At 40.7% G+C, this 25587-nt stretch overlaps 1 protein-coding gene across 4 annotated transcripts in view; it reads right to left on the bottom strand.

Annotated features, from left to right (window-relative positions):
• Positions 1–319: 319 nt before the first annotated feature.
• The window catches only part of lmln (leishmanolysin-like (metallopeptidase M8 family)), an 88815-nt gene continuing 63547 nt past the window's right edge, over positions 320–25587 (bottom strand). Inside the window, exons 14-17 of one of the 4 annotated variants that reach the window (XM_077579248.1) lie at positions 24409–24539; positions 12129–12339; positions 1281–1341; positions 320–374 (exon numbers count right to left, since the gene is read on the bottom strand). In XM_077579248.1, coding sequence (XP_077435374.1) covers positions 344–374; positions 1281–1341; positions 12129–12339; positions 24409–24539 — 434 coding nt within the window. In that variant the 3' untranslated portion in view covers positions 320–343. Of the gene's footprint in view, positions 3923–12128; positions 12340–22656; positions 24251–24406; positions 24540–25587 lie in introns of those variants that run through there. The other 3 variants (XR_013295848.1, XM_077579249.1, XR_013295849.1) reach the window with 3 other exon arrangements.

The raw sequence follows: 25587 nt of genomic DNA, 5'->3' as shown, positions 1-25587 counted from the left end.
TCAAAACGTTGGGCCCTTTTTCAAATTTCTAGCATTTCCATTTAATTACATTTTTGCATTTTTGAAAATTCTAATAGAAATGGGGGAATGGAAACCCAACTATTGTGGGGACCACTCGTGCTTTGTGGGGACATTTTGGCCGGTCCTCACAACTCCAGACCTCTTTTTGAGGGTCACAATTAGATTTTATAGTTTAAGTTTGAATTGGATTTTAGTTAGGTTCAATAAAAAATGCATAAAATGCACAATGTCAATGGGATGTCCCCATTAGGAACTGTGTGTGTGTGTGTGTAAGAAATGAGGGACAGCAGGAAAATGATTTATACCTGGACATATTTCAACTTTATTGGCAATACAAAAGAAGAATGTCGAGTCTGTAAGGAGAAAAACAAGAAAAATAATATTATATGATATTAATGAAGGTGTCAGTGTCTCTTGACTTATGCAACCGTTACTAATTGATGCTGGATGGAGACTGTACATTGGAGCAATGTCAGTCCCTCCTGAGAGAATCTTCTCCAAAACAGGGCAGTTCCTTAAAGTAGAAGCACTTAGGATTCATGTCAGACCCTGTATTTTTTTTTCAATTTCACATGATATTAGTTAACTTATTTTGTTTTGTTTCTTTAGTTCTATATCTAATGAATTCTCTATCATGTGTTTTTCTTTTTGCAAGCATTCTGCAATTCCTTTGACATTCACTGATTATCTATATACTTTAGTTTTCTGCAAAATTGTTTAATTGGACAGTTTTTACCATATAATGTTCTAAAAAACATTTAAAATAATTTATACATTAAATCATTTTCTTCATACATAATATCCCAATTTTGTTGTAATTACTCATTGAGTACAACCATGGCTTCTACCCCTTCTGTACAGTTATCTTGCCCTGCTTGTTTCATTACAAATTGTGAAAAATGGAAGATGATCACTAATTTCAATTATCCACTTAATGTGTGACTATTTAATTAAAAAAAATATTATCATTTCATGTCACACTATGGATCTCATTCTGATAGGTCTGATTGTTTGGGGGCGTACGATGATACTGTAAAGAACATTAATAAATTCAGTCCTATGTTTATATGGATGTAGAAAATCTACATTGAAATCACCAACGATGAACCAGATTTTATGATTTGTAGAGTTCAATTTGCTTTTTTCAGACACAAAAAAATCTTCTTCCCAGCAATTTTGCTGTGTACTTTTTGACTGAGTTTAGAGTTTCTTTTTTTCAGACAAAAACTTTTTTTCCAGTAGAGAAAAAATCCTCTTACCTTGCTGACACTTTCGGCAAAATTCTTTTTTTTTCCAGTAAAGAGAAAATCCTTGCTGAAACTGCAAACAAGATAAGATGATTTGACTCTTTAATGTAACACAAGAAAAGTGTTTGTGTGTCCACACCAATGAGTGTAAATTTTACACTTTTCAAAGAGTTGCTTTTTCACACATAACCAGTGTTACTTCAACACTGTATCGTGTTAAAAATCTACAATGGTAAACACTCAGTAGTGTTTAAAGTACTCCACACTAGTGTCAGTTTAAAAAAAAAAAAAACTCTGACAAACTACACTTAACTCTGGTGTTTAATTACTTATGCGTGTATAGCACCAGTGTCAATGTTAAATTTTTAACTCAGTCAAACTATTAACTATAAGGCCCTCAAAGCACAATTTACAATTTGACTACCTCTTCGCCTACTGATGATGACAGAATCAGGAGCAACTGGGGGTTCGGTATCTTGTTCAAGGATACTTTGACATAGTCACACTGGCCTAGGATCAAACCCACAGTCTCAGGGTTGTGAGACGACCACTCTATCACTGATCCATAATGCCCAAACAATCTGGATGTATCGTTATTGACATAAAACACGCTTAACTCATTCACTCCCAGCCATTTTCACTGAAGCAACCACCTTCGCTGGCGGCTATCTTACTGGATTTTGACTGATTTTGCTAAGCCCACAGAATATTCTGTTCTATTGATATAAAAACATAGAACCTACCCCCAAAAAATTAGAGTCTCTTCTTTCACCGGGAAAAGGGTATATTTGTATCTGTTTCCGTTTTGCAGGTATGGCATTAAAATATAGCAAAGTTTCATCATTATTTACAAACCAGTTTAAAATTGTGGGGAAAAGAGCTTGTTGCAACATGGCCCTGGCTGATTTCTTATACCCTGCTGCCACCTGCTGGCCATTTTTTGTAATACTACCATTGCTTAAAGCAACCACTTCATGTCAGAAGCTGTATCAAAGTCTTCTGTATGCTCTAGCATAAAAAAACTTATAAATACGTTTTTGGGAGTTAAGGACAAAGTATTTAAAAAATGTGTTTATACATTTTTCTGTTTGATTAATTAAAAGTTAAACGGCTCCTGTCGACAGGGCGCTGGAGAATTGGAAAGTTTTTCCTTCACCGGAAATGAGGGTGTGGTCAATTTAACACTCAAGGTTGTATAATTCTGGTTACACCCAACATCCACCAGGAAATTTACTCTGACAGTGAAACTTTTTTTTATCCTAACAGTGTTAAAATAATAATAATGCATCAGATTTATATAGCGCTTTTCTAGACACTCCAAGATGCTTTAAAATGCAATGGATAACATTATTCATGCACTCACACATTCATACTGTGGTGGCGGTAAGCTACTTAAGTAACCACAGCTGCCCTGGGGCAGGCTGACGAAGCGAGGCTGCCAGTGTACGCCTATGGCCCCTCCGACCACCACCAAACATTCACACCTTCCATACACCAGTGTGAGTAGCACTGGAGGCAATGTGTGTGAAGTGTCTTGCCCAAGGACACAACGACACATGACATGGGGAGAGCGGGGATCGAACAGCCAACCTTCTGGTTACTGAACGACTGTCTCTACAACCTGAGCCACGGCCGCCACAAAATGACACAAATATAACAAAAGAACATGAGTCATTACATTTGAGTTTTTTTGGTACAAACAAATAACTTTTTCTGGTTTTCAACTGTATATTAAATAGTGGTCAACTAGGCAGCACTGTGGCACATTGGTTAGCATGTCTGCCTTATGTGCACACAATTATCCATCGGTTTGAATGGTTCTATGTGCCCCACAATTAACTGGCAAGGAATCCACCGCTCCCCTCTTTGGTAGAGGTTCTCATGCATGCCAGATCCACCACATCAGCATCTACTGAAACTCAACCAGAATTTGCTTCTCCCACTGATCGCTGAATCAGTGGAGGCTGGTGTTTGTGCATCTCACTCTGCTTCATCTATCCTTCCTTTAGTCTTTCCTCTGGTCACTTGAGGTTCCTAATCTGTTGGAATTCAGATGTATCTGGGATTGGTGAAAGATTCTGGTTTTGTAACTCTGTGGGTGGTAGGTGGTGTCTGGTTAGTAATACATTTCACTTTGTTTCATCTTTCTTTTCTTTGATCCTTTTGCTGGTCTCCTGACAACTTCACGACTCCGGCGGGACTCTGAAGTATCCGGCTAAGGTGAAGGGTCTGCGATTTATTACAGGTTTCAGGTGAATTAAAGAGCACATAGTCATACGTACGCACGCACACGTACGCACGCACGCACACACACACACACACACACACACACACACGCAAAAAAATGAGAGAGTGATGATGATGACATGTTGACTCATGAAGGCTTCCGAATGAATAATACTGTGCTCTCAAAAAAAAGAAGAAAAAAAAACTGTCCAGCTGGGATACGCTCCACTTCACCTGGTACCCTGAACAAGCTAAGTACCAGTAGTACAAAAGGGACGAAAGGATGGATGGTCAAAGTCTGAGTCATTTGAGTACACATGCGGCTCTCTTTAAGTTCTATTAGTTGAATTGGCAGATTAACAATAGAGCAATAAGGGTGAACTGAAGTCTGACAATGGGGGATACACCTGGAGACCTGGAGCACGGATCTGAAACAATAAAAATACAATGGCAATAAATAGCATTTTTTTCCTTAATAAATGTGTACATACTCTATAGACCAGGGGTCACCAATGTGGTGCACGTGGGCAGCACATTGGTGACCCCCAATGACCAGCTGCGTAGCCTGCGGGCATGTTCTAAAAATAGTGAAATAGTCCCGGTGATGGGACAGTTGTGATTTCCTAAGAATGGTGTTGTCTTTGTCATTTGGAAATTTAGACAGTAGCAGGCATCTGGAGAAATAAAAAGTTCTATATTGATATTTATCAGTTTCCCAATTATTATAAGAAATCATTCACATTGTCACTGTCTTCACAGTATTATTACATTCATTAACACATAATTTACCGGGTGCACATACAAATTCTCAAATGAGCACTAGAGGCTGTTGTTTGGTGTTCATTCAACATCCCCCCACCCTACCCCAACACCTCATGAATGAACGTTAAGATTTATAGCTTATGGAGAACCAAGACTGCCAAAATTAAAAATAAATAAATAACTATTAAATAAAATAAATGAATAAAAGTGAAAATAAAAACGGATTACATATATATATTACGCGACTACTTCTGTAAATACTGGCACAAGGACCCCCCCTTAGCTGTTCAACAACGTGCCTGACGTTAAAAAACGCACGCAAGGAGCGCTTAGTAGTCTGTAACAATATGCCCAATGTAAAATACACCAACTCAGCGCTGAACTAAAGCTAGCATTAACATAGCATTTATCATCCACTGATGCCATCACACCACAACAGGTAAAGTAAGATATTTTTATTGTTTGAATACTGTACTGTAAATGTAAAAAACATAAACAGAAATTCAAATATAAATTTTCTGTTTTTGGAGCTTGGGAAGGGATTAATTGCATTTACATTATTTCCTATGGGAAAAAAATGTTTCAGAGGTTGAACAATTCGGACTTTGAACACTTCTCAGGAACGAATTATGTTCAAACTCCGAGGTACCACTGTGTGTGTATATATATATATATATATATATATATATATATATAAACCATGTCGAAATAAATACAAAATAAATATATAAATAGAATTGAATATCAATCAACAAACTAGAAAAATTCCCGCGGAAATTTTGAATGGGACTGCTGACTCTTTGGTAATGAGCTGAACAGTTTAAAATTTAAACCACTGGAATCGCTCAAGAAATGTGGAAGTTAACCATAATCAACATCAACTAAAATTATCTTACTGTCCATAAAAAAATGTAAATGAGCTGAACAGTTTAAAATTTAAACGACTGGAATCGCTCAAGAAATGTGGAAGTTAACTATAATCAACATCAACTAAAAGTATCTTACTGTCCCTTTAAGAATCATGCACATTCACGCACGCACATTTGACTTGGAGCCGTCACGCGCCCCACATTCCATTGAGATCGCATGAGAGAAGCACCCCTTGTACAAAAGCCTCTCACGACTTAACGGTTCAAGATACAGATTCAAGAAATGGCTCGTTAGAACGGCAAGGGTTTGGGGAACACGAGCATGTTCTCATTTTTTTAATCGGATGAAAAATGACCAAATGAGAGCAGGTTGAAAACTTATGATTTATCAGAAATGGAGAGAGGAAGGCGCCTGAAATTAACATGGTTGAGATAGGCGAGTTGGTCCGACTTGTCCGAGCTTAAAGGGAAAATAAAGGTACTAAATGACACCTTAACCAAATAAAAGTTAGTTTGTCTGAAAGAAGACACTCGTGACTACAAAATGTGAGAATTTGACGTCTAGTGACAAAAGATTGTGGCAGTGGTGACGAGTTGAAGTGAAATTTTTTCTAATACATTATTTGGTTCCCGGCACTGGATGGCTAATTAGCCAACAGAGTGTGTGAGAAAGCTAATTCAGCCACTGTCTTTGAACCCGAACAGGGGGGGGGGCTTTCATTCCTTAAAAAAGATTTCGACACTGAGCTAAAGATGGGAAAAATTCCTACAAAATGAGCTAAAATTCGTACCGGTCGGATAACGTATGCGCGCGCAGCGTGTCTTGGAAAAAGGTGCTTGAAGTGTGATTTTTTTCCCATTCATTCCCAATGGGGAGTTAATTTGGGAGTTTTTTGGGAATAGCGTCGCCAAGGTAACTGGGAATTCTTAGAAAAATAATAGCGCAGCGAGTCAGATCGAGCCGCATCGTTTGATACCTCATTTGTGCCGGTGCGATGTACGGTACGGGCCGCATTTTAGCGGAAAAATCGTGGAATAATATATAATAACTAGAAAAATTCCCGCGGAAATTTTGAATGGGACTGCTGACTCTTTGGTAATGAGCTGAACAGTTTAAAATTTAAACCACTGGAATCGCTCAAGAAATGTGGAAGTTAACCATAATCAACATCAACTAAAAGTATCTCACTGTCCCTGAACATGTATTTAAAAAAATGTAAATGAGCTGAACAGTTTAAAATTTAAATGACTGGAATCGGTCAAGAAATGTGGAAGTTAACCATAATCTAAAAATATGTCACTGTCACTTTAAGAGCACATACATTTTTGACTTGGAGCCGTCACGCGCCCCACATTGCATTGAGATCGCATGAGAGAAGCACCCCTTGTACAAAAGCCTCTCACGACTTAACGGTTGAAGATACAGATTCAAGAAATGGCTCGTTAGAACGGCAAGGGTTTGGGGAACACGAGCATGTTCTCATTTTCTTAATCGGATAAAAAATGACCAAATGAGAGCAGGTTGAAAACTTATGAGTTATCAGAAATGGAGAGAGGAAGGCGCCTGAAATTAACATGTACAAGACAGGCGAATTAGTCCGACTTCTCTTGCTTAAGGTGAAAATAAAGGTACTAAATGACACCTTAGCCAAATAAAAGTTAGTTTGTCTGAAAGAAGACACTCGTGACTACAAAATGTGAGAATTTGACGTCTAGTGACAAAAGATCGTTGCCATGGTGACGAGTTGAAGTGACGTCACGCACCCACATTGCATTGAGATCGCATGAGAGAAGCACCCCTTGTACAAAAGCCTCTCACGACTTAACGGTTGAAGATACAGATTCAAGAAAGGGCTCGTTAGAACGGCAAGGGTTTGGGGAACACGAGCATGTTCTCCGAAATCCCTCATTGGCGCCGCTTCGCTACACCGTCGACACGCCACTCAACCCCCCCCCCCCCCCACGTCGACGACAGACGAGACAAAAGCCTTACTGTATATTGTAGCAACGAGAGATGTACACAATTGAGATTTAGAGCCTACTCAAACTTTTCTTAGTTTTTTTTTACTGCACATTAAAACTTTAATGTAACATCTGCTAGCTCTTTGCTAGCGCTAGCAGGTGCAGCTAGCATGTAGGCTACCATCTCTAGCACTTAACTTTTCCAATCTTGTTAAAACAGCAACATAACGTTCAAACACATCAAATACGTTTCAATACATCGCCAGTATTAACGTGATGTAGTTTAGGATGGGGAAAACTTGCAAAATCACACTTATTTAGCATTATTCACCAGACTACAAACAATTGCCTTGCAACTTACCTCAGACGAGATGAAATGGGAGGAGTAGGTTCTCGAGAAACTTCTAATTGGTGTCATTAAAGCGTCTCTCATTGGCCACAGCACAGACAAGCAGAAAACGAACCAATCAGGGAAAAGAGAGAAGACTAGATCCAACTATCATCAAGATTGGTTGCATTCCATTGAGATTGTATGACAGACGCACCCCTGGAACAAAAGCCTCTCACGACTTAACTCTTCAAGATACAGATTCAAGAAATGGCTTGTTAGAACGGCAAGGGTTTGGGGAACACGAGCATGTTGTAATTTTTTTAATCGGATGAAAAATGACCAAATGAGAGCAGGTTGAAAATGTATGATTTATCCGAAATGAAGAGGAAAAAAACACCCAAATTAACATGGAAGAGATTGGCGAGAGAGTCCAATTTCTCTTCGCTTAAAGGGAAAATAAAGGCACTAAATGACACCTTAGCCAAATAAAAGTTAGTTTGTCTGAAAGAAGACACTCGTGACTACAAAATGTGAGAATTTGACGTCTAGTGACAAAAGATTGTGGCAGTGGTGACGAGTTGAAGTGAAATTTTTTCTAATACATTATTTGGTTCCCGGCACTGGATGGCTAATTAGCCAACAGAGTGTGTGAGAAAGCTAATTCAGCTACTGTCTTTGAACCCGAACAGGGGGGGGGGGCTTTCATTCCTTAAAAAAGATTTCGACACTGAGCTAAAGATGGGACAAATTCCTACAAAATGAGCTAAAATTCGTATCGGTCGGATAACGTATGCGCGCGCAGCGTGTCTTGGAAAAAGGTGCTTGAAGTGTGATTTTTTTCCCATTCATTCCCAATGGGGAGTTAATTTGGGAGTTTTTTGGGAATAGCGTCGCCAAGGTAACTGGGAATTCTTAGAAAAATAATAGCGCAGCGAGTCAGATCGAGCCGCATCGTTTGATACCTCATTTGTGCCGGTGCGATGTACGGTACGGGCCGCATTTTAGCGGAAAAATCGTGGAATAATATATAATAATAACAACAAGAAAAATAAACCACTGTCCTAGGTAGAATAACAATATGTGCCTGCTTGCTTCGCAAAGCAGTCCCATAATAATAACGACAAGAAAAATAAACCACTGTCCTAGGTAGAATAACAATATGTGCCTGCTTGCTTCGCAAAGCAGTCCCATAATAAAAACGCTCTGCTCTCACATTTATTTATTTCATGCTGCAGACGTTCTGTCAAAATGTTATTCAAATGAGGGGGCGGTCCTTAGCATGTCTTGGGTTGGCCTCCGCTGTTGCAAACTGCATTGAGTGAGTGGATCGGCGAACAAGGAAGTGTCGCCGGCTTGCATAGAGTTCCAGCAATGGACAACTATACTGTCCACAGTCACCATAACTTGCGACTTCAGTTGCTTGACAACAAGTCGTGGTAACAGTCGACAAGATAGTCGTCTATTGCTGGAGCTCTCCCTGCAAGCCGGCAAGACTTCTTTGTTCACCGACCCACTCACCCGACCATTGAAAAGCAGTTTGTAACGGCGGAGCCCAACCCAAGACACGCTTAGGACCAGGGTGGGTAGTAATGAGTTACATTTACTCCATTACATTTACTTGAATAATAAATAAAAAAAAGTACTTATAAGAGTAGTTTTACCACGCAATACTTTTTACTTTTACTTGAGTAGATGTGTGAAGAAGTAACGCTACTCTTACTCCGCTATATTGGGCTACACTAGAGTCGTTACCCGCTGACCCATTCATAAATTAGATTTACCGTATTTTCACATAAGCGCTCCGCTTGACTGACTGTGTGGGAGCACGTCTGTCTTGTCACCCTGGAGTCCGCAGGACTTTGTTCTTCATTGCCCGGAGATTCTGGTGGCCGGCCATAGAGGCATCGGTACGGGAATACGTGGAAGCTTGCCCAATATGTGCCCAGAACAAGGAGTCCACCTGACCGCGGATGGGTCTCCTGCAGCCTCTCCCCGTTCCTTCCAGACCCTGGGTTGTCATTTCCCTGGACTTTGTTACCGGACTCCCAGCCTCCCACGGTAAAACCACAATACTTACAGTAGCAGACCGATTCTCGAAAATGGCAAGATTCATCCCCCTAGCCAAACTACCATCAGCAAATAAAACCGCTGAGGTCATGATAGACCATGTATTGCGGGTCCATGGTTTTCCTCGCCGCATTGTATCAGGCCGTGGACCTCAGTTTGTTTCACGATTCTGGAGGGATTTCTGTAGGGCACTAGGAGCCAAGGCCAACCTGACCTCTGGTTACCATCCAGAAGCAAATGGACAAGCTGAATGCCTCAACCAGCAGCTTGAGACCGGACTCCGATGTCTGGTGTCCCAAAACCCGGCAACCTGGAGCAAACACCTGGTATGGGTCGAACTCGCTCATAATTCTCTGCCCACAGCCGCAACAGGTTTTTCACCCTTCAAGTTCGCCCACGATTACAACTCTCCCTACTTCGCCCATTTGGAAGCGGAGGCGATCATACCCTCCGCCCACGCCATGATCCGCCGGCTGGTTCTCAAGCTCCAGGGTGACAGAGTGAAGAGGGCCATGGACTGGAAAAGGAGGCCCGCGCCCCACTACCGACCGGGTCAGTGAGTCTGGCTGTCCGCAAAGAACCTACATCTATATGTATGTGTGAGGATGTTACTGGTATAGGTACCATGCCCGAAACTGGCCCCGAAATTTGTGGGGCCCTACCCGATCTCCAAGTCCATAGGTCCTGCAGCCGTACGCCTTACTTTTATTACTTTTATAACCAGTCAGATTTTTTATATATACATGTTAGAAATAAAATTGGGAAAAAATAAATTTGTGATATCCCAAGGTATGAGATAACAGGAAATCATTGTCAAAAAAAGGTAACAAAAAACATCCTGAGGAGTGGACCTATTAGAATATAGCTAAATTTCATCATTATTCACAAATCTGGTAAAAACTGTGGGGAAAGGAGCTTTTTGCAACACGGCCCTGGTTGATCTTGTATACTCTGCTGCCACCTGCTGGCCATTTTTGTACTAACTACCATTTCTTCAACCGTTCTCTTCAGTTCAGATGTAGTATCAAAACCTTCTGTATGCTCCAGCAATAAAAAAACATTTTTTAAAAAAACGTACAAATAAATCTTTGGGACACTGGTAATATTTAAAATAGAACGTATGGATACGTTTTTGGGAGCAAATAAGTTAAGAAGTAAGTGAATGCAAAAACACACACTCCTTAGCCCGAAAATGAGCAACATGCGCGTCACTGGCAATAACTTTCGGATTCACCACAAAAGTTAATTTCACAATCAATTTGATGGTTACGCACCTATAGTTATGCATGATGGGTGTGTCAGAAGCTGAGACGGGATAATTGCTGCATATTTGGAGTGTTTAAGAAAAGCGCGTAAGCAATTGACTTAAGTGCGAACGGGAGAATATGCCCCCAAATGTATCAAAAGTAGACAGAAAAACTTAATATTTTATTGTGTGTCCAAAGTATCTGGAGTGTTGTTGGGCTTTAACAGTTAAGTGTAGCCACTGATGCTACCAAAGGCAGTTTTTTTGTACATAAATGGAATATTGTACAGGTACTTGCAATTTTTAAATCATGCTTTCTATGTTAAGAAAGGAGAACAGAAAGGGAACACGGCAGTACAAACCCTGTGTAAATGAAGTTTGCAGTTAGCATGCTGGAACTAATTTCTGAGGATGATATGTTCATCACCAGAGTTTATTTTAGTGATGTGGCAAGGCAACCTCTCATGTTTCATAGAAACTGAAGACAGAATGTGAGGATCTGCATCTCAGAATACCCTCTTGTGACTAAGGAACTTACAGAGGAAGTCCAAAGGGGAATAGGCCGATGTAAAGTGGGATCGTGTGCAATCAAATCAGTGCTTGATTCTTCAAAAGGACATAAATTACTGCCAATGTTTTCCTTTACCTTTCGATCTCACCATTCATCATACATGGTGATTAAAAAAGAATCAAAACGCAACATTCAAAAAAACAAAAAGCAAAACAATAGAAAACTCTAGCTTGGATATGTGTGTTGTACATACCTTCAAAGATTTTATTTCACGCATTTACAAGTGCCCAATGTGGCACTGAATGAAAATGTGCTTCAGCGTTGAATTGTTAGGAGAGGTACTACAGACCGGTGGTGGCCACATTGAGCACTTGGAAGTCATGAAGTTAAAAACTTGAAGGTTTGTGCAACGCGTGTCCAAACTATAGTTTTCTATTGTTTTTAATTTTTGAAATATCGTGGAATGATTTTGGCAGATTATTTTTTAACCACCCTGCATATCACTACCCTGCACATTTTCCTATAGGGCTATTTTAAAGATATTGTGGATTGACCAAAGATATAGGACATAACTAATCTAAAGCAAAAGATTACCAAATGCTATTGCCTCCATTAATGAGACTATGTTACAGCTAACCTGGCTATAAGTACCATCATGATTTCAAGGAACTATGGTGCGCAAACAGAGGTGTATTAAATTAGTTTAAAAAAAAACATATAGATTGAGGGTTAGGGTTAACCCTAACCCTATTTTAAGAACAAACATGGCCAGATGTAGCTACTTTCTGTATGTGTTTCTTTTGTAAAGGATGCACAGGCCTGTTCAACACCACTCAGTACTTTAAGTACTGTACATGTATGTATAATGTGAATGGGAAATACAGACCAATGGTCTTAATCCTGGAGGTGTTTATGGTTGGGACCTCCTGGAGGACCGGACAGTCATCACAGAAGTCAGCACAAGCAGGGCAGATCAGGACACCGCTGTACACCCAGTCGCTGACTTGCACACTCAAGCTCAGCAGCTGACCTTTACGGAGACAGAGGAAGGATTGTTCCTGAACGTACACTGTCAGGCCTTGAGCAGAGCATAAGACCTGTGATAGAGAAATAATATTAAAAATGTAAATACAGGAAATCAATACAAGACACACATTTGCAGACATGATATTTTCTGGAGTACATAAACCTATTAAGCGAACAAAAAAAAAGATACTTGCTGCATTAGTGTCGCATCTGAGCCACTCAACACAGCAAATCGGTCAGTGTTAAATATCCAGTGTTCGATCAAATATGCAGTAAGCAGTGTTATTTTAACACTGTTAGGATAAAAAGTTACACTGTCAGAGTAAATTTCCTTGAGTGTTGGGGTGGATGTTGGGTGTAACCTGAATAGCACCACCATGAGTGTTAAATTGACCACACCCTCATTTCCAGTGAAGGCCAAACTTTTCAATTTGCCAGCACGCTGTTGACATTTTAATAGCGATACAGCCAGTCGTTGGCAGGGCTGCGTGGCTCAGTGGTAGAGTGGTCGTCTCACAACCCTGAGAGTGTGAGTTTGATCCCAGGTAAGTGTGAAAATACTGAACCCCCAGTTGCTCCTGATGCAGTGTCATCAGCAGTGTTGGGAAGTTATAGCTACTCATTACTTGCTAACAAAAGTAACTGAGTTAGTAATTGAATTACTTCAGAATAAAAGTAACTCATTACTAGGCAAAGTAACTTTTTTCACTACTTAAAAAAACATTGTTTTGTATAAAAAAATTGATTTTTATTTTTTTATATTATTACTATTATTATTACTATTATTATCATCATGTTTTTATTTTATACTTATGTATTTTATACTTATTTTATACTGTATGTTCTACCACTGTCATTTACTACAGCAATCAGAATAATAATAAAAACTAGAAAAATTCCCGCGGAAATTTTGAATGGGACTGCTGACTCTTTGGTAATGAGCTGAACAGTTTAAAATTTAAACCACTGGAATCGCTCAAGAAATGTGGAAGTTAACCATAATCAACATCAACTAAAAGTATCTCACTGTCCCTGAACATGTATTTAAAAAAATGTAAATGAGCTGAACAGTTTAAAATTTAAATGACTGGAATCGGTCAAGAAATGTGGAAGTTAACCATAATCTAAAAATATGTCACTGTCACTTTAAGAGCACATACATTTTTGACTTGGAGCCGTCACGCGCCCCACATTGCATTGAGATCGCATGAGAGAAGCACCCCTTGTACAAAAGCCTCTCACGACTTAACGGTTGAAGATACAGATTCAAGAAATGGCTCGTTAGAACGGCAAGGGTTTGGGGAACACGAGCATGTTCTCATTTTCTTAATCGGATAAAAAATGACCAAATGAGAGCAGGTTGAAAACTTATGAGTTATCAGAAATGGAGAGAGGAAGGCGCCTGAAATTAACATGTACAAGACAGGCGAATTAGTCCGACTTCTCTTGCTTAAGGTGAAAATAAAGGTACTAAATGACACCTTAGCCAAATAAAAGTTAGTTTGTCTGAAAGAAGACACTCGTGACTACAAAATGTGAGAATTTGACGTCTAGTGACAAAAGATCGTTGCCATGGTGACGAGTTGAAGTGACGTCACGCACCCACATTGCATTGAGATCGCATGAGAGAAGCACCCCTTGTACAAAAGCCTCTCACGACTTAACGGTTGAAGATACAGATTCAAGAAAGGGCTCGTTAGAACGGCAAGGGTTTGGGGAACACGAGCATGTTCTCCGAAATCCCTCATTGGCGCCGCTTCGCTACACCGTCGACACGCCACTCAACCCCCCCCCCCCCCCACGTCGACGACAGACGAGACAAAAGCCTTACTGTATATTGTAGCAACGAGAGATGTACACAATTGAGATTTAGAGCCTACTCAAACTTTTCTTAGTTTTTTTTTACTGCACATTAAAACTTTAATGTAACATCTGCTAGCTCTTTGCTAGCGCTAGCAGGTGCAGCTAGCATGTAGGCTACCATCTCTAGCACTTAACTTTTCCAATCTTGTTAAAACAGCAACATAACGTTCAAACACATCAAATACGTTTCAATACATCGCCAGTATTAACGTGATGTAGTTTAGGATGGGGAAAACTTGCAAAATCACACTTATTTAGCATTATTCACCAGACTACAAACAATTGCCTTGCAACTTACCTCAGACGAGATGAAATGGGAGGAGTAGGTTCTCGAGAAACTTCTAATTGGTGTCATTAAAGCGTCTCTCATTGGCCACAGCACAGACAAGCAGAAAACGAACCAATCAGGGAAAAGAGAGAAGACTAGATCCAACTATCATCAAGATTGGTTGCATTCCATTGAGATTGTATGACAGACGCACCCCTGGAACAAAAGCCTCTCACGACTTAACTCTTCAAGATACAGATTCAAGAAATGGCTTGTTAGAACGGCAAGGGTTTGGGGAACACGAGCATGTTGTAATTTTTTTAATCGGATGAAAAATGACCAAATGAGAGCAGGTTGAAAATGTATGATTTATCCGAAATGAAGAGGAAAAAAACACCCAAATTAACATGGAAGAGATTGGCGAGAGAGTCCAATTTCTCTTCGCTTAAAGGGAAAATAAAGGCACTAAATGACACCTTAGCCAAATAAAAGTTAGTTTGTCTGAAAGAAGACACTCGTGACTACAAAATGTGAGAATTTGACGTCTAGTGACAAAAGATTGTGGCAGTGGTGACGAGTTGAAGTGAAATTTTTTCTAATACATTATTTGGTTCCCGGCACTGGATGGCTAATTAGCCAACAGAGTGTGTGAGAAAGCTAATTCAGCTACTGTCTTTGAACCCGAACAGGGGGGGGGGGCTTTCATTCCTTAAAAAAGATTTCGACACTGAGCTAAAGATGGGACAAATTCCTACAAAATGAGCTAAAATTCGTATCGGTCGGATAACGTATGCGCGCGCAGCGTGTCTTGGAAAAAGGTGCTTGAAGTGTGATTTTTTTCCCATTCATTCCCAATGGGGAGTTAATTTGGGAGTTTTTTGGGAATAGCGTCGCCAAGGTAACTGGGAATTCTTAGAAAAATAATAGCGCAGCGAGTCAGATCGAGCCGCATCGTTTGATACCTCATTTGTGCCGGTGCGATGTACGGTACGGGCCGCATTTTAGCGGAAAAATCGTGGAATAATATATAATAATAACAACTAGAAAAATTCCCGCGGAAATTTTGAATGGGACTGCTGACTCTTTGGTAATGAGCTGAACAGTTTAAAATTTAAACCACTGGAATCGCTCAAGAAATGTGGAAGTTAACCATAATCAACATCAACTAAAAGTATCTCACTGTCCCTGAACATGTATTTAAAAAAATGTAAATGAGCTGAACAGTTTAAAATTTAAATGACTGGAATCGGTCAAGAAATGTGGAAGTTAACCATAATCTAAAAATATGTCACTGTCACTTTAAGAGCACATACATTTTTGACTTGGAGCCGTCACGCGCCCCACATTGCATTGAGATCGCATGAGAGAAGCACCCCTTGTACAAAAGCCTCTCACGACTTAACGGTTGAAGATACAGATTCAAGAAATGGCTCGTTAGAACGGCAAGGGTTTGGGGAACACGAGCATGTTCTCATTTTCTTAATCGGATAAAAAATGACCAAATGAGAGCAGGTTGAAAACTTATGAGTTATCAGAAATGGAGAGAGGAAGGCGCCTGAAATTAACATGTACAAGACAGGCGAATTAGTCCGACTTCTCTTGCTTAAGGTGAAAATAAAGGTACTAAATGACACCTTAGCCAAATAAAAGTTAGTTTGTCTGAAAGAAGACACTCGTGACTACAAAATGTGAGAATTTGACGTCTAGTGACAAAAGATCGTTGCCATGGTGACGAGTTGAAGTGACGTCACGCACCCACATTGCATTGAGATCGCATGAGAGAAGCACCCCTTGTACAAAAGCCTCTCACGACTTAACGGTTGAAGATACAGATTCAAGAAAGGGCTCGTTAGAACGGCAAGGGTTTGGGGAACACGAGCATGTTCTCCGAAATCCCTCATTGGCGCCGCTTCGCTACACCGTCGACACGCCACTCAACCCCCCCCCCCCCCCCACGTCGACGACAGACGAGACAAAAGCCTTACTGTATATTGTAGCAACGAGAGATGTACACAATTGAGATTTAGAGCCTACTCAAACTTTTCTTAGTTTTTTTTTACTGCACATTAAAACTTTAATGTAACATCTGCTAGCTCTTTGCTAGCGCTAGCAGGTGCAGCTAGCATGTAGGCTACCATCTCTAGCACTTAACTTTTCCAATCTTGTTAAAACAGCAACATAACGTTCAAACACATCAAATACGTTTCAATACATCGCCAGTATTAACGTGATGTAGTTTAGGATGGGGAAAACTTGCAAAATCACACTTATTTAGCATTATTCACCAGACTACAAACAATTGCCTTGCAACTTACCTCAGACGAGATGAAATGGGAGGAGTAGGTTCTCGAGAAACTTCTAATTGGTGTCATTAAAGCGTCTCTCATTGGCCACAGCACAGACAAGCAGAAAACGAACCAATCAGGGAAAAGAGAGAAGACTAGATCCAACTATCATCAAGATTGGTTGCATTCCATTGAGATTGTATGACAGACGCACCCCTGGAACAAAAGCCTCTCACGACTTAACTCTTCAAGATACAGATTCAAGAAATGGCTTGTTAGAACGGCAAGGGTTTGGGGAACACGAGCATGTTGTAATTTTTTTAATCGGATGAAAAATGACCAAATGAGAGCAGGTTGAAAATGTATGATTTATCCGAAATGAAGAGGAAAAAAACACCCAAATTAACATGGAAGAGATTGGCGAGAGAGTCCAATTTCTCTTCGCTTAAAGGGAAAATAAAGGCACTAAATGACACCTTAGCCAAATAAAAGTTAGTTTGTCTGAAAGAAGACACTCGTGACTACAAAATGTGAGAATTTGACGTCTAGTGACAAAAGATTGTGGCAGTGGTGACGAGTTGAAGTGAAATTTTTTCTAATACATTATTTGGTTCCCGGCACTGGATGGCTAATTAGCCAACAGAGTGTGTGAGAAAGCTAATTCAGCTACTGTCTTTGAACCCGAACAGGGGGGGGGGGCTTTCATTCCTTAAAAAAGATTTCGACACTGAGCTAAAGATGGGACAAATTCCTACAAAATGAGCTAAAATTCGTATCGGTCGGATAACGTATGCGCGCGCAGCGTGTCTTGGAAAAAGGTGCTTGAAGTGTGATTTTTTTCCCATTCATTCCCAATGGGGAGTTAATTTGGGAGTTTTTTGGGAATAGCGTCGCCAAGGTAACTGGGAATTCTTAGAAAAATAATAGCGCAGCGAGTCAGATCGAGCCGCATCGTTTGATACCTCATTTGTGCCGGTGCGATGTACGGTACGGGCCGCATTTTAGCGGAAAAATCGTGGAATAATATATAATAACTAGAAAAATTCCCGCGGAAATTTTGAATGGGACTGCTGACTCTTTGGTAATGAGCTGAACAGTTTAAAATTTAAACCACTGGAATCGCTCAAGAAATGTGGAAGTTAACCATAATCAACATCAACTAAAAGTATCTCACTGTCCCTGAACATGTATTTAAAAAAATGTAAATGAGCTGAACAGTTTAAAATTTAAATGACTGGAATCGGTCAAGAAATGTGGAAGTTAACCATAATCTAAAAATATGTCACTGTCACTTTAAGAGCACATACATTTTTGACTTGGAGCCGTCACGCGCCCCACATTGCATTGAGATCGCATGAGAGAAGCACCCCTTGTACAAAAGCCTCTCACGACTTAACGGTTGAAGATACAGATTCAAGAAATGGCTCGTTAGAACGGCAAGGGTTTGGGGAACACGAGCATGTTCTCATTTTCTTAATCGGATAAAAAATGACCAAATGAGAGCAGGTTGAAAACTTATGAGTTATCAGAAATGGAGAGAGGAAGGCGCCTGAAATTAACATGTACAAGACAGGCGAATTAGTCCGACTTCTCTTGCTTAAGGTGAAAATAAAGGTACTAAATGACACCTTAGCCAAATAAAAGTTAGTTTGTCTGAAAGAAGACACTCGTGACTACAAAATGTGAGAATTTGACGTCTAGTGACAAAAGATCGTTGCCATGGTGACGAGTTGAAGTGACGTCACGCACCCACATTGCATTGAGATCGCATGAGAGAAGCACCCCTTGTACAAAAGCCTCTCACGACTTAACGGTTGAAGATACAGATTCAAGAAAGGGCTCGTTAGAACGGCAAGGGTTTGGGGAACACGAGCATGTTCTCCGAAATCCCTCATTGGCGCCGCTTCGCTACACCGTCGACACGCCACTCAACCCCCCCCCCCCCCCACGTCGACGACAGACGAGACAAAAGCCTTACTGTATATTGTAGCAACGAGAGATGTACACAATTGAGATTTAGAGCCTACTCAAACTTTTCTTAGTTTTTTTTTACTGCACATTAAAACTTTAATGTAACATCTGCTAGCTCTTTGCTAGCGCTAGCAGGTGCAGCTAGCATGTAGGCTACCATCTCTAGCACTTAACTTTTCCAATCTTGTTAAAACAGCAACATAACGTTCAAACACATCAAATACGTTTCAATACATCGCCAGTATTAACGTGATGTAGTTTAGGATGGGGAAAACTTGCAAAATCACACTTATTTAGCATTATTCACCAGACTACAAACAATTGCCTTGCAACTTACCTCAGACGAGATGAAATGGGAGGAGTAGGTTCTCGAGAAACTTCTAATTGGTGTCATTAAAGCGTCTCTCATTGGCCACAGCACAGACAAGCAGAAAACGAACCAATCAGGGAAAAGAGAGAAGACTAGATCCAACTATCATCAAGATTGGTTGCATTCCATTGAGATTGTATGACAGACGCACCCCTGGAACAAAAGCCTCTCACGACTTAACTCTTCAAGATACAGATTCAAGAAATGGCTTGTTAGAACGGCAAGGGTTTGGGGAACACGAGCATGTTGTAATTTTTTTAATCGGATGAAAAATGACCAAATGAGAGCAGGTTGAAAATGTATGATTTATCCGAAATGAAGAGGAAAAAAACACCCAAATTAACATGGAAGAGATTGGCGAGAGAGTCCAATTTCTCTTCGCTTAAAGGGAAAATAAAGGCACTAAATGACACCTTAGCCAAATAAAAGTTAGTTTGTCTGAAAGAAGACACTCGTGACTACAAAATGTGAGAATTTGACGTCTAGTGACAAAAGATTGTGGCAGTGGTGACGAGTTGAAGTGAAATTTTTTCTAATACATTATTTGGTTCCCGGCACTGGATGGCTAATTAGCCAACAGAGTGTGTGAGAAAGCTAATTCAGCTACTGTCTTTGAACCCGAACAGGGGGGGGGGGCTTTCATTCCTTAAAAAAGATTTCGACACTGAGCTAAAGATGGGACAAATTCCTACAAAATGAGCTAAAATTCGTATCGGTCGGATAACGTATGCGCGCGCAGCGTGTCTTGGAAAAAGGTGCTTGAAGTGTGATTTTTTTCCCATTCATTCCCAATGGGGAGTTAATTTGGGAGTTTTTTGGGAATAGCGTCGCCAAGGTAACTGGGAATTCTTAGAAAAATAATAGCGCAGCGAGTCAGATCGAGCCGCATCGTTTGATACCTCATTTGTGCCGGTGCGATGTACGGTACGGGCCGCATTTTAGCGGAAAAATCGTGGAATAATATATAATAATAACAACTAGAAAAATTCCCGCGGAAATTTTGAATGGGACTGCTGACTCTTTGGTAATGAGCTGAACAGTTTAAAATTTAAACCACTGGAATCGCTCAAGAAATGTGGAAGTTAACCATAATCAACATCAACTAAAAGTATCTCACTGTCCCTGAACATGTATTTAAAAAAATGTAAATGAGCTGAACAGTTTAAAATTTAAATGACTGGAATCGGTCAAGAAATGTGGAAGTTAACCATAATCTAAAAATATGTCACTGTCACTTTAAGAGCACATACATTTTTGACTTGGAGCCGTCACGCGCCCCACATTGCATTGAGATCGCATGAGAGAAGCACCCCTTGTACAAAAGCCTCTCACGACTTAACGGTTGAAGATACAGATTCAAGAAATGGCTCGTTAGAACGGCAAGGGTTTGGGGAACACGAGCATGTTCTCATTTTCTTAATCGGATAAAAAATGACCAAATGAGAGCAGGTTGAAAACTTATGAGTTATCAGAAATGGAGAGAGGAAGGCGCCTGAAATTAACATGTACAAGACAGGCGAATTAGTCCGACTTCTCTTGCTTAAGGTGAAAATAAAGGTACTAAATGACACCTTAGCCAAATAAAAGTTAGTTTGTCTGAAAGAAGACACTCGTGACTACAAAATGTGAGAATTTGACGTCTAGTGACAAAAGATCGTTGCCATGGTGACGAGTTGAAGTGACGTCACGCACCCACATTGCATTGAGATCGCATGAGAGAAGCACCCCTTGTACAAAAGCCTCTCACGACTTAACGGTTGAAGATACAGATTCAAGAAAGGGCTCGTTAGAACGGCAAGGGTTTGGGGAACACGAGCATGTTCTCCGAAATCCCTCATTGGCGCCGCTTCGCTACACCGTCGACACGCCACTCAACCCCCCCCCCCCCCCCCACGTCGACGACAGACGAGACAAAAGCCTTACTGTATATTGTAGCAACGAGAGATGTACACAATTGAGATTTAGAGCCTACTCAAACTTTTCTTAGTTTTTTTTTACTGCACATTAAAACTTTAATGTAACATCTGCTAGCTCTTTGCTAGCGCTAGCAGGTGCAGCTAGCATGTAGGCTACCATCTCTAGCACTTAACTTTTCCAATCTTGTTAAAACAGCAACATAACGTTCAAACACATCAAATACGTTTCAATACATCGCCAGTATTAACGTGATGTAGTTTAGGATGGGGAAAACTTGCAAAATCACACTTATTTAGCATTATTCACCAGACTACAAACAATTGCCTTGCAACTTACCTCAGACGAGATGAAATGGGAGGAGTAGGTTCTCGAGAAACTTCTAATTGGTGTCATTAAAGCGTCTCTCATTGGCCACAGCACAGACAAGCAGAAAACGAACCAATCAGGGAAAAGAGAGAAGACTAGATCCAACTATCATCAAGATTGGTTGCATTCCATTGAGATTGTATGACAGACGCACCCCTGGAACAAAAGCCTCTCACGACTTAACTCTTCAAGATACAGATTCAAGAAATGGCTTGTTAGAACGGCAAGGGTTTGGGGAACACGAGCATGTTGTAATTTTTTTAATCGGATGAAAAATGACCAAATGAGAGCAGGTTGAAAATGTATGATTTATCCGAAATGAAGAGGAAAAAAACACCCAAATTAACATGGAAGAGATTGGCGAGAGAGTCCAATTTCTCTTCGCTTAAAGGGAAAATAAAGGCACTAAATGACACCTTAGCCAAATAAAAGTTAGTTTGTCTGAAAGAAGACACTCGTGACTACAAAATGTGAGAATTTGACGTCTAGTGACAAAAGATTGTGGCAGTGGTGACGAGTTGAAGTGAAATTTTTTCTAATACATTATTTGGTTCCCGGCACTGGATGGCTAATTAGCCAACAGAGTGTGTGAGAAAGCTAATTCAGCTACTGTCTTTGAACCCGAACAGGGGGGGGGGGCTTTCATTCCTTAAAAAAGATTTCGACACTGAGCTAAAGATGGGACAAATTCCTACAAAATGAGCTAAAATTCGTATCGGTCGGATAACGTATGCGCGCGCAGCGTGTCTTGGAAAAAGGTGCTTGAAGTGTGATTTTTTTCCCATTCATTCCCAATGGGGAGTTAATTTGGGAGTTTTTTGGGAATAGCGTCGCCAAGGTAACTGGGAATTCTTAGAAAAATAATAGCGCAGCGAGTCAGATCGAGCCGCATCGTTTGATACCTCATTTGTGCCGGTGCGATGTACGGTACGGGCCGCATTTTAGCGGAAAAATCGTGGAATAATATATAATAATAACAACAAGAAAAATAAACCACTGTCCTAGGTAGAATAACAATATGTGCCTGCTTGCTTCGCAAAGCAGTCCCATAATAACAACAAGAAAAATAAACCACTGTCCTAGGTAGAATAACAATATGTGCCTGCTTGCTTCGCAAAGCAGTCCCATAACAAGAAAAATAAACCACTGTCCTAGGTAGAATAACAATATGTGCCTGCTTGCTTCGCAAAGCAGTCCCATAATAATAACGACAAGAAAAATAAACCACTGTCCTAGGTAGAATAACAATATGTGCCTGCTTGCTTCGCAAAGCAGTCCCATAATAAAATAAATACTGGATATATGGTGATTTGTGGCACATATGTCACCTATATGTAATTTGTGGAAAGTTGTAGCACAGACGGTTAAGAGAAATAAAATTGTTAGCGCGATTAATTATGCTAGGCGTGTGTCGCTATGTGACTTATCTTTATCGCTGTCATAATGCTTCTGGAGTTGCGATGTCCTGTAATGGTTCTTGGTGGAACAGAATTGTCAACAAATTGCTTTCCATGGCGGCCGTTTTTCGGCAAATTCTACTGTTATTTTAATCTACGTCGGTCTTGTCAAAGTTGTCAAAAACTGAATGAGTTCCAAGCGAGGGACGTGGACTTGCTAAAATGCTAACATCATGTCATGACCTGCTTCCAGTAGTACCTCCAAAATAAAAGTCACTACACATTCCAGCTGTCAAGACACCTTTATTGTGATGAAATGCGACAACAACAGTGCCTCTAACTGTGCGCAAATGACATTTCCATGAATGGATTTACCGGAAACTACTGTAAGCTTACTTCGAGCCTTGAAACTAATAAATGTATTGTACAACAACTCATTTCACATACAATAACGATAACATAGTTTCAAATATGGGGAGAATAATTAGTTAGATTAGTTCGTTTATGAAAAAAGAACGACGTTACCTAACGCCGTTATTCTAAACGCCGTTATTCCCAACACTGGTCATCAGTAGTCAAAATGTAAAGTGCTTTGAGGGCCTTATAAGGAAGAAAAACACTATATAAATGAAGTACCATTTACCAGAGTAAAATGGAGTTTGAGTTAAAAGTTTAACACTGACACGAGGGCAATGCACTCATAAGTGTTTAAATACCAGAGTTAAATGTAAGTTTGGTAGAATTAAATGTTTAACACTGACACTAGTATAGAGTACTTTCAACAGTACTACTCAGTGTTTACCAGTGAATATTTTAAACACTATACTGTGTTGGAGTAACACTGGTTAAGTGTGAGAAAAGTAACATTTTGAAAAGTGTCAGATTTACACACATTGGTGTGGACACATAAACACTTTTCTAGTGTTAATCTAACACTGGCGATTTTGCTGTGTACCAACCAATAATAATTCAGTTAAAGGTTAGATGACCATAAAAGAAAGTATGGAATGCTATAAAAATAAGGTATCGATCTGGGGATAACAGTCATTCATTGGGGGAAGCAATACCTGCAGAATTCAGTTTTGGGGAGCAGAGTTTTGCAAGCTCAAGACTAGCACTGATTTTAAAGATAAAGAAATTGTAGTCAAACGACTACAATCCCATACATATTTACATTTGTAAATGTTCATTAATATGTTCTGTCCCATATTTAAAAATAAACAAATAAATGAAATGAATGAAATGAAAGTGATCGGAGGACCGTAGGCCAGTTTGCACTCTGTGACATGATTGCACTTTCACTTCCCATCAGCTACTTTGCATTATAATCGCAACTCCAGTTTTGAGTTGATCAGTCATTTCTTATAACCTTGCCAGCCAGATGAATTCTCGCGGTATTTGGGAGTTTACAAACTCCGGAGAATACATCTTGTCCCGCTCCAGGCTGATATGTTTGCAGTCTATCTTTTTTCGATCGGACCAATCAGGCGTTGTTTAGGCAGGACGAAACCAATAAGTGCCGATGGCGGGGGGAAACAAACAAACCTAACAGACGAATGGATGCAGCAATTAATTATGTTTTCGCAGAATTACTCACCGTTTCCTTGTTTAATTTGAACAGCGAAAGGAGTTTCGTGCATTTTTATCTGGTAAAGATGTTTGTGCCCCCCACTCCCCAGTACCTTGTATCATCTTGCTAGTACCTTGTAACATCCAGATCCCCAGTCAGGGTAAGTGATCTTCTTGGTGCACTGCTCCATTATAAAGGCTGACTTCTGGTACACACACACAGAGTCTGGTCCATAGCGTTCTGCTGCATAGTTCCTCCACCAGTCTGAATTATAGAATAACAATTAATAAATTAGTTAATTAAAAAATAACAAGAATATATTTTAGTATTTATGGTATGGAATGCACCGTGTATTCCATGACAATGCAACCTTTGAGCTATGTAACGTTACGTGTGGAATCCCCGCAGGGGTTAGGGTGCTTGGCCCTCTCGTTTAGCATCTATATATATCTGTAAATATAACAAAAACATCTTCCGGGCGCACCCCGGCTCGGTATCGAACGGCTCTGGGTGGCACTTGAGCCCATGGGGCGGCCTTCCTGACCACATTTGGCCCCCCCTGCCTGGTTCTCAAATTTTTTCTAAGTCAACCAATCTTCGAAATATTTTCAAAGTGCCACCTCTGGAGCCTCTGCAGCGGGGGCTCTCGCCTGCCATACCCGACATAGGAGCGCCATGGGGCGGCCTCCCTGACCACATTTGGCCCCCCCGCCTGGTTCTCAAATTTTTTCTAAGCTCAATCTGTCCGCGAGTTACAGCACATGTCGGGGCTCCGAACGGAGCCTAATCTACTCATGGCGTGTGTAAACAAAAGAACAAAGGAACGACATGGCTTTGTTGTCCTACATCAGAGGCCCTCCGCTCAACAGGCGACACACCACCCCCCGACCTGCCGGAGGAGATTCGGCGAGCAGACCCAGGGAAACGCCGCCGGAGGAGAGGACAGCGAGGTGGAGCACGCCAAAAGCTCCGGAGGAGAGGATGCAGACCAGCGCTGCCGTCCTTGCTGCTCGGCAACGTGAGGTCCTTAAAGAGCAAGCTGGATGAGCTGAGGAGCCTCACCTCAGCCTGCCGCGAGCACCGGGACACCTGCGCCATGGTGTTCACGGAGACATGGCTCCACAGCGACATCCCAGGCTCTTTGTGTGAGATCAAGGGATTCTCACTCATTCGCGCCGACAGGACTGAGGCGTCGGGAAAAAGCAGAGGTGGGGGCGTCTTTATTTACATTAACGACAACTGGTGTCGGAATTACGCGGTGCGGCAGATCACCTGCACCCCCGACGTGGAGCTTCTCTGCTTGAGTCTGAGG

Source organism: Vanacampus margaritifer, chromosome 11 (assembly GCF_051991255.1).
Source record: "Vanacampus margaritifer isolate UIUO_Vmar chromosome 11, RoL_Vmar_1.0, whole genome shotgun sequence".
NCBI lineage: Eukaryota > Metazoa > Chordata > Actinopteri > Syngnathiformes > Syngnathidae > Vanacampus > Vanacampus margaritifer.
The sequence above is the reverse complement of the archived record's forward strand: the minus strand, read 5'-3'. Positions and strand labels throughout refer to the sequence as shown.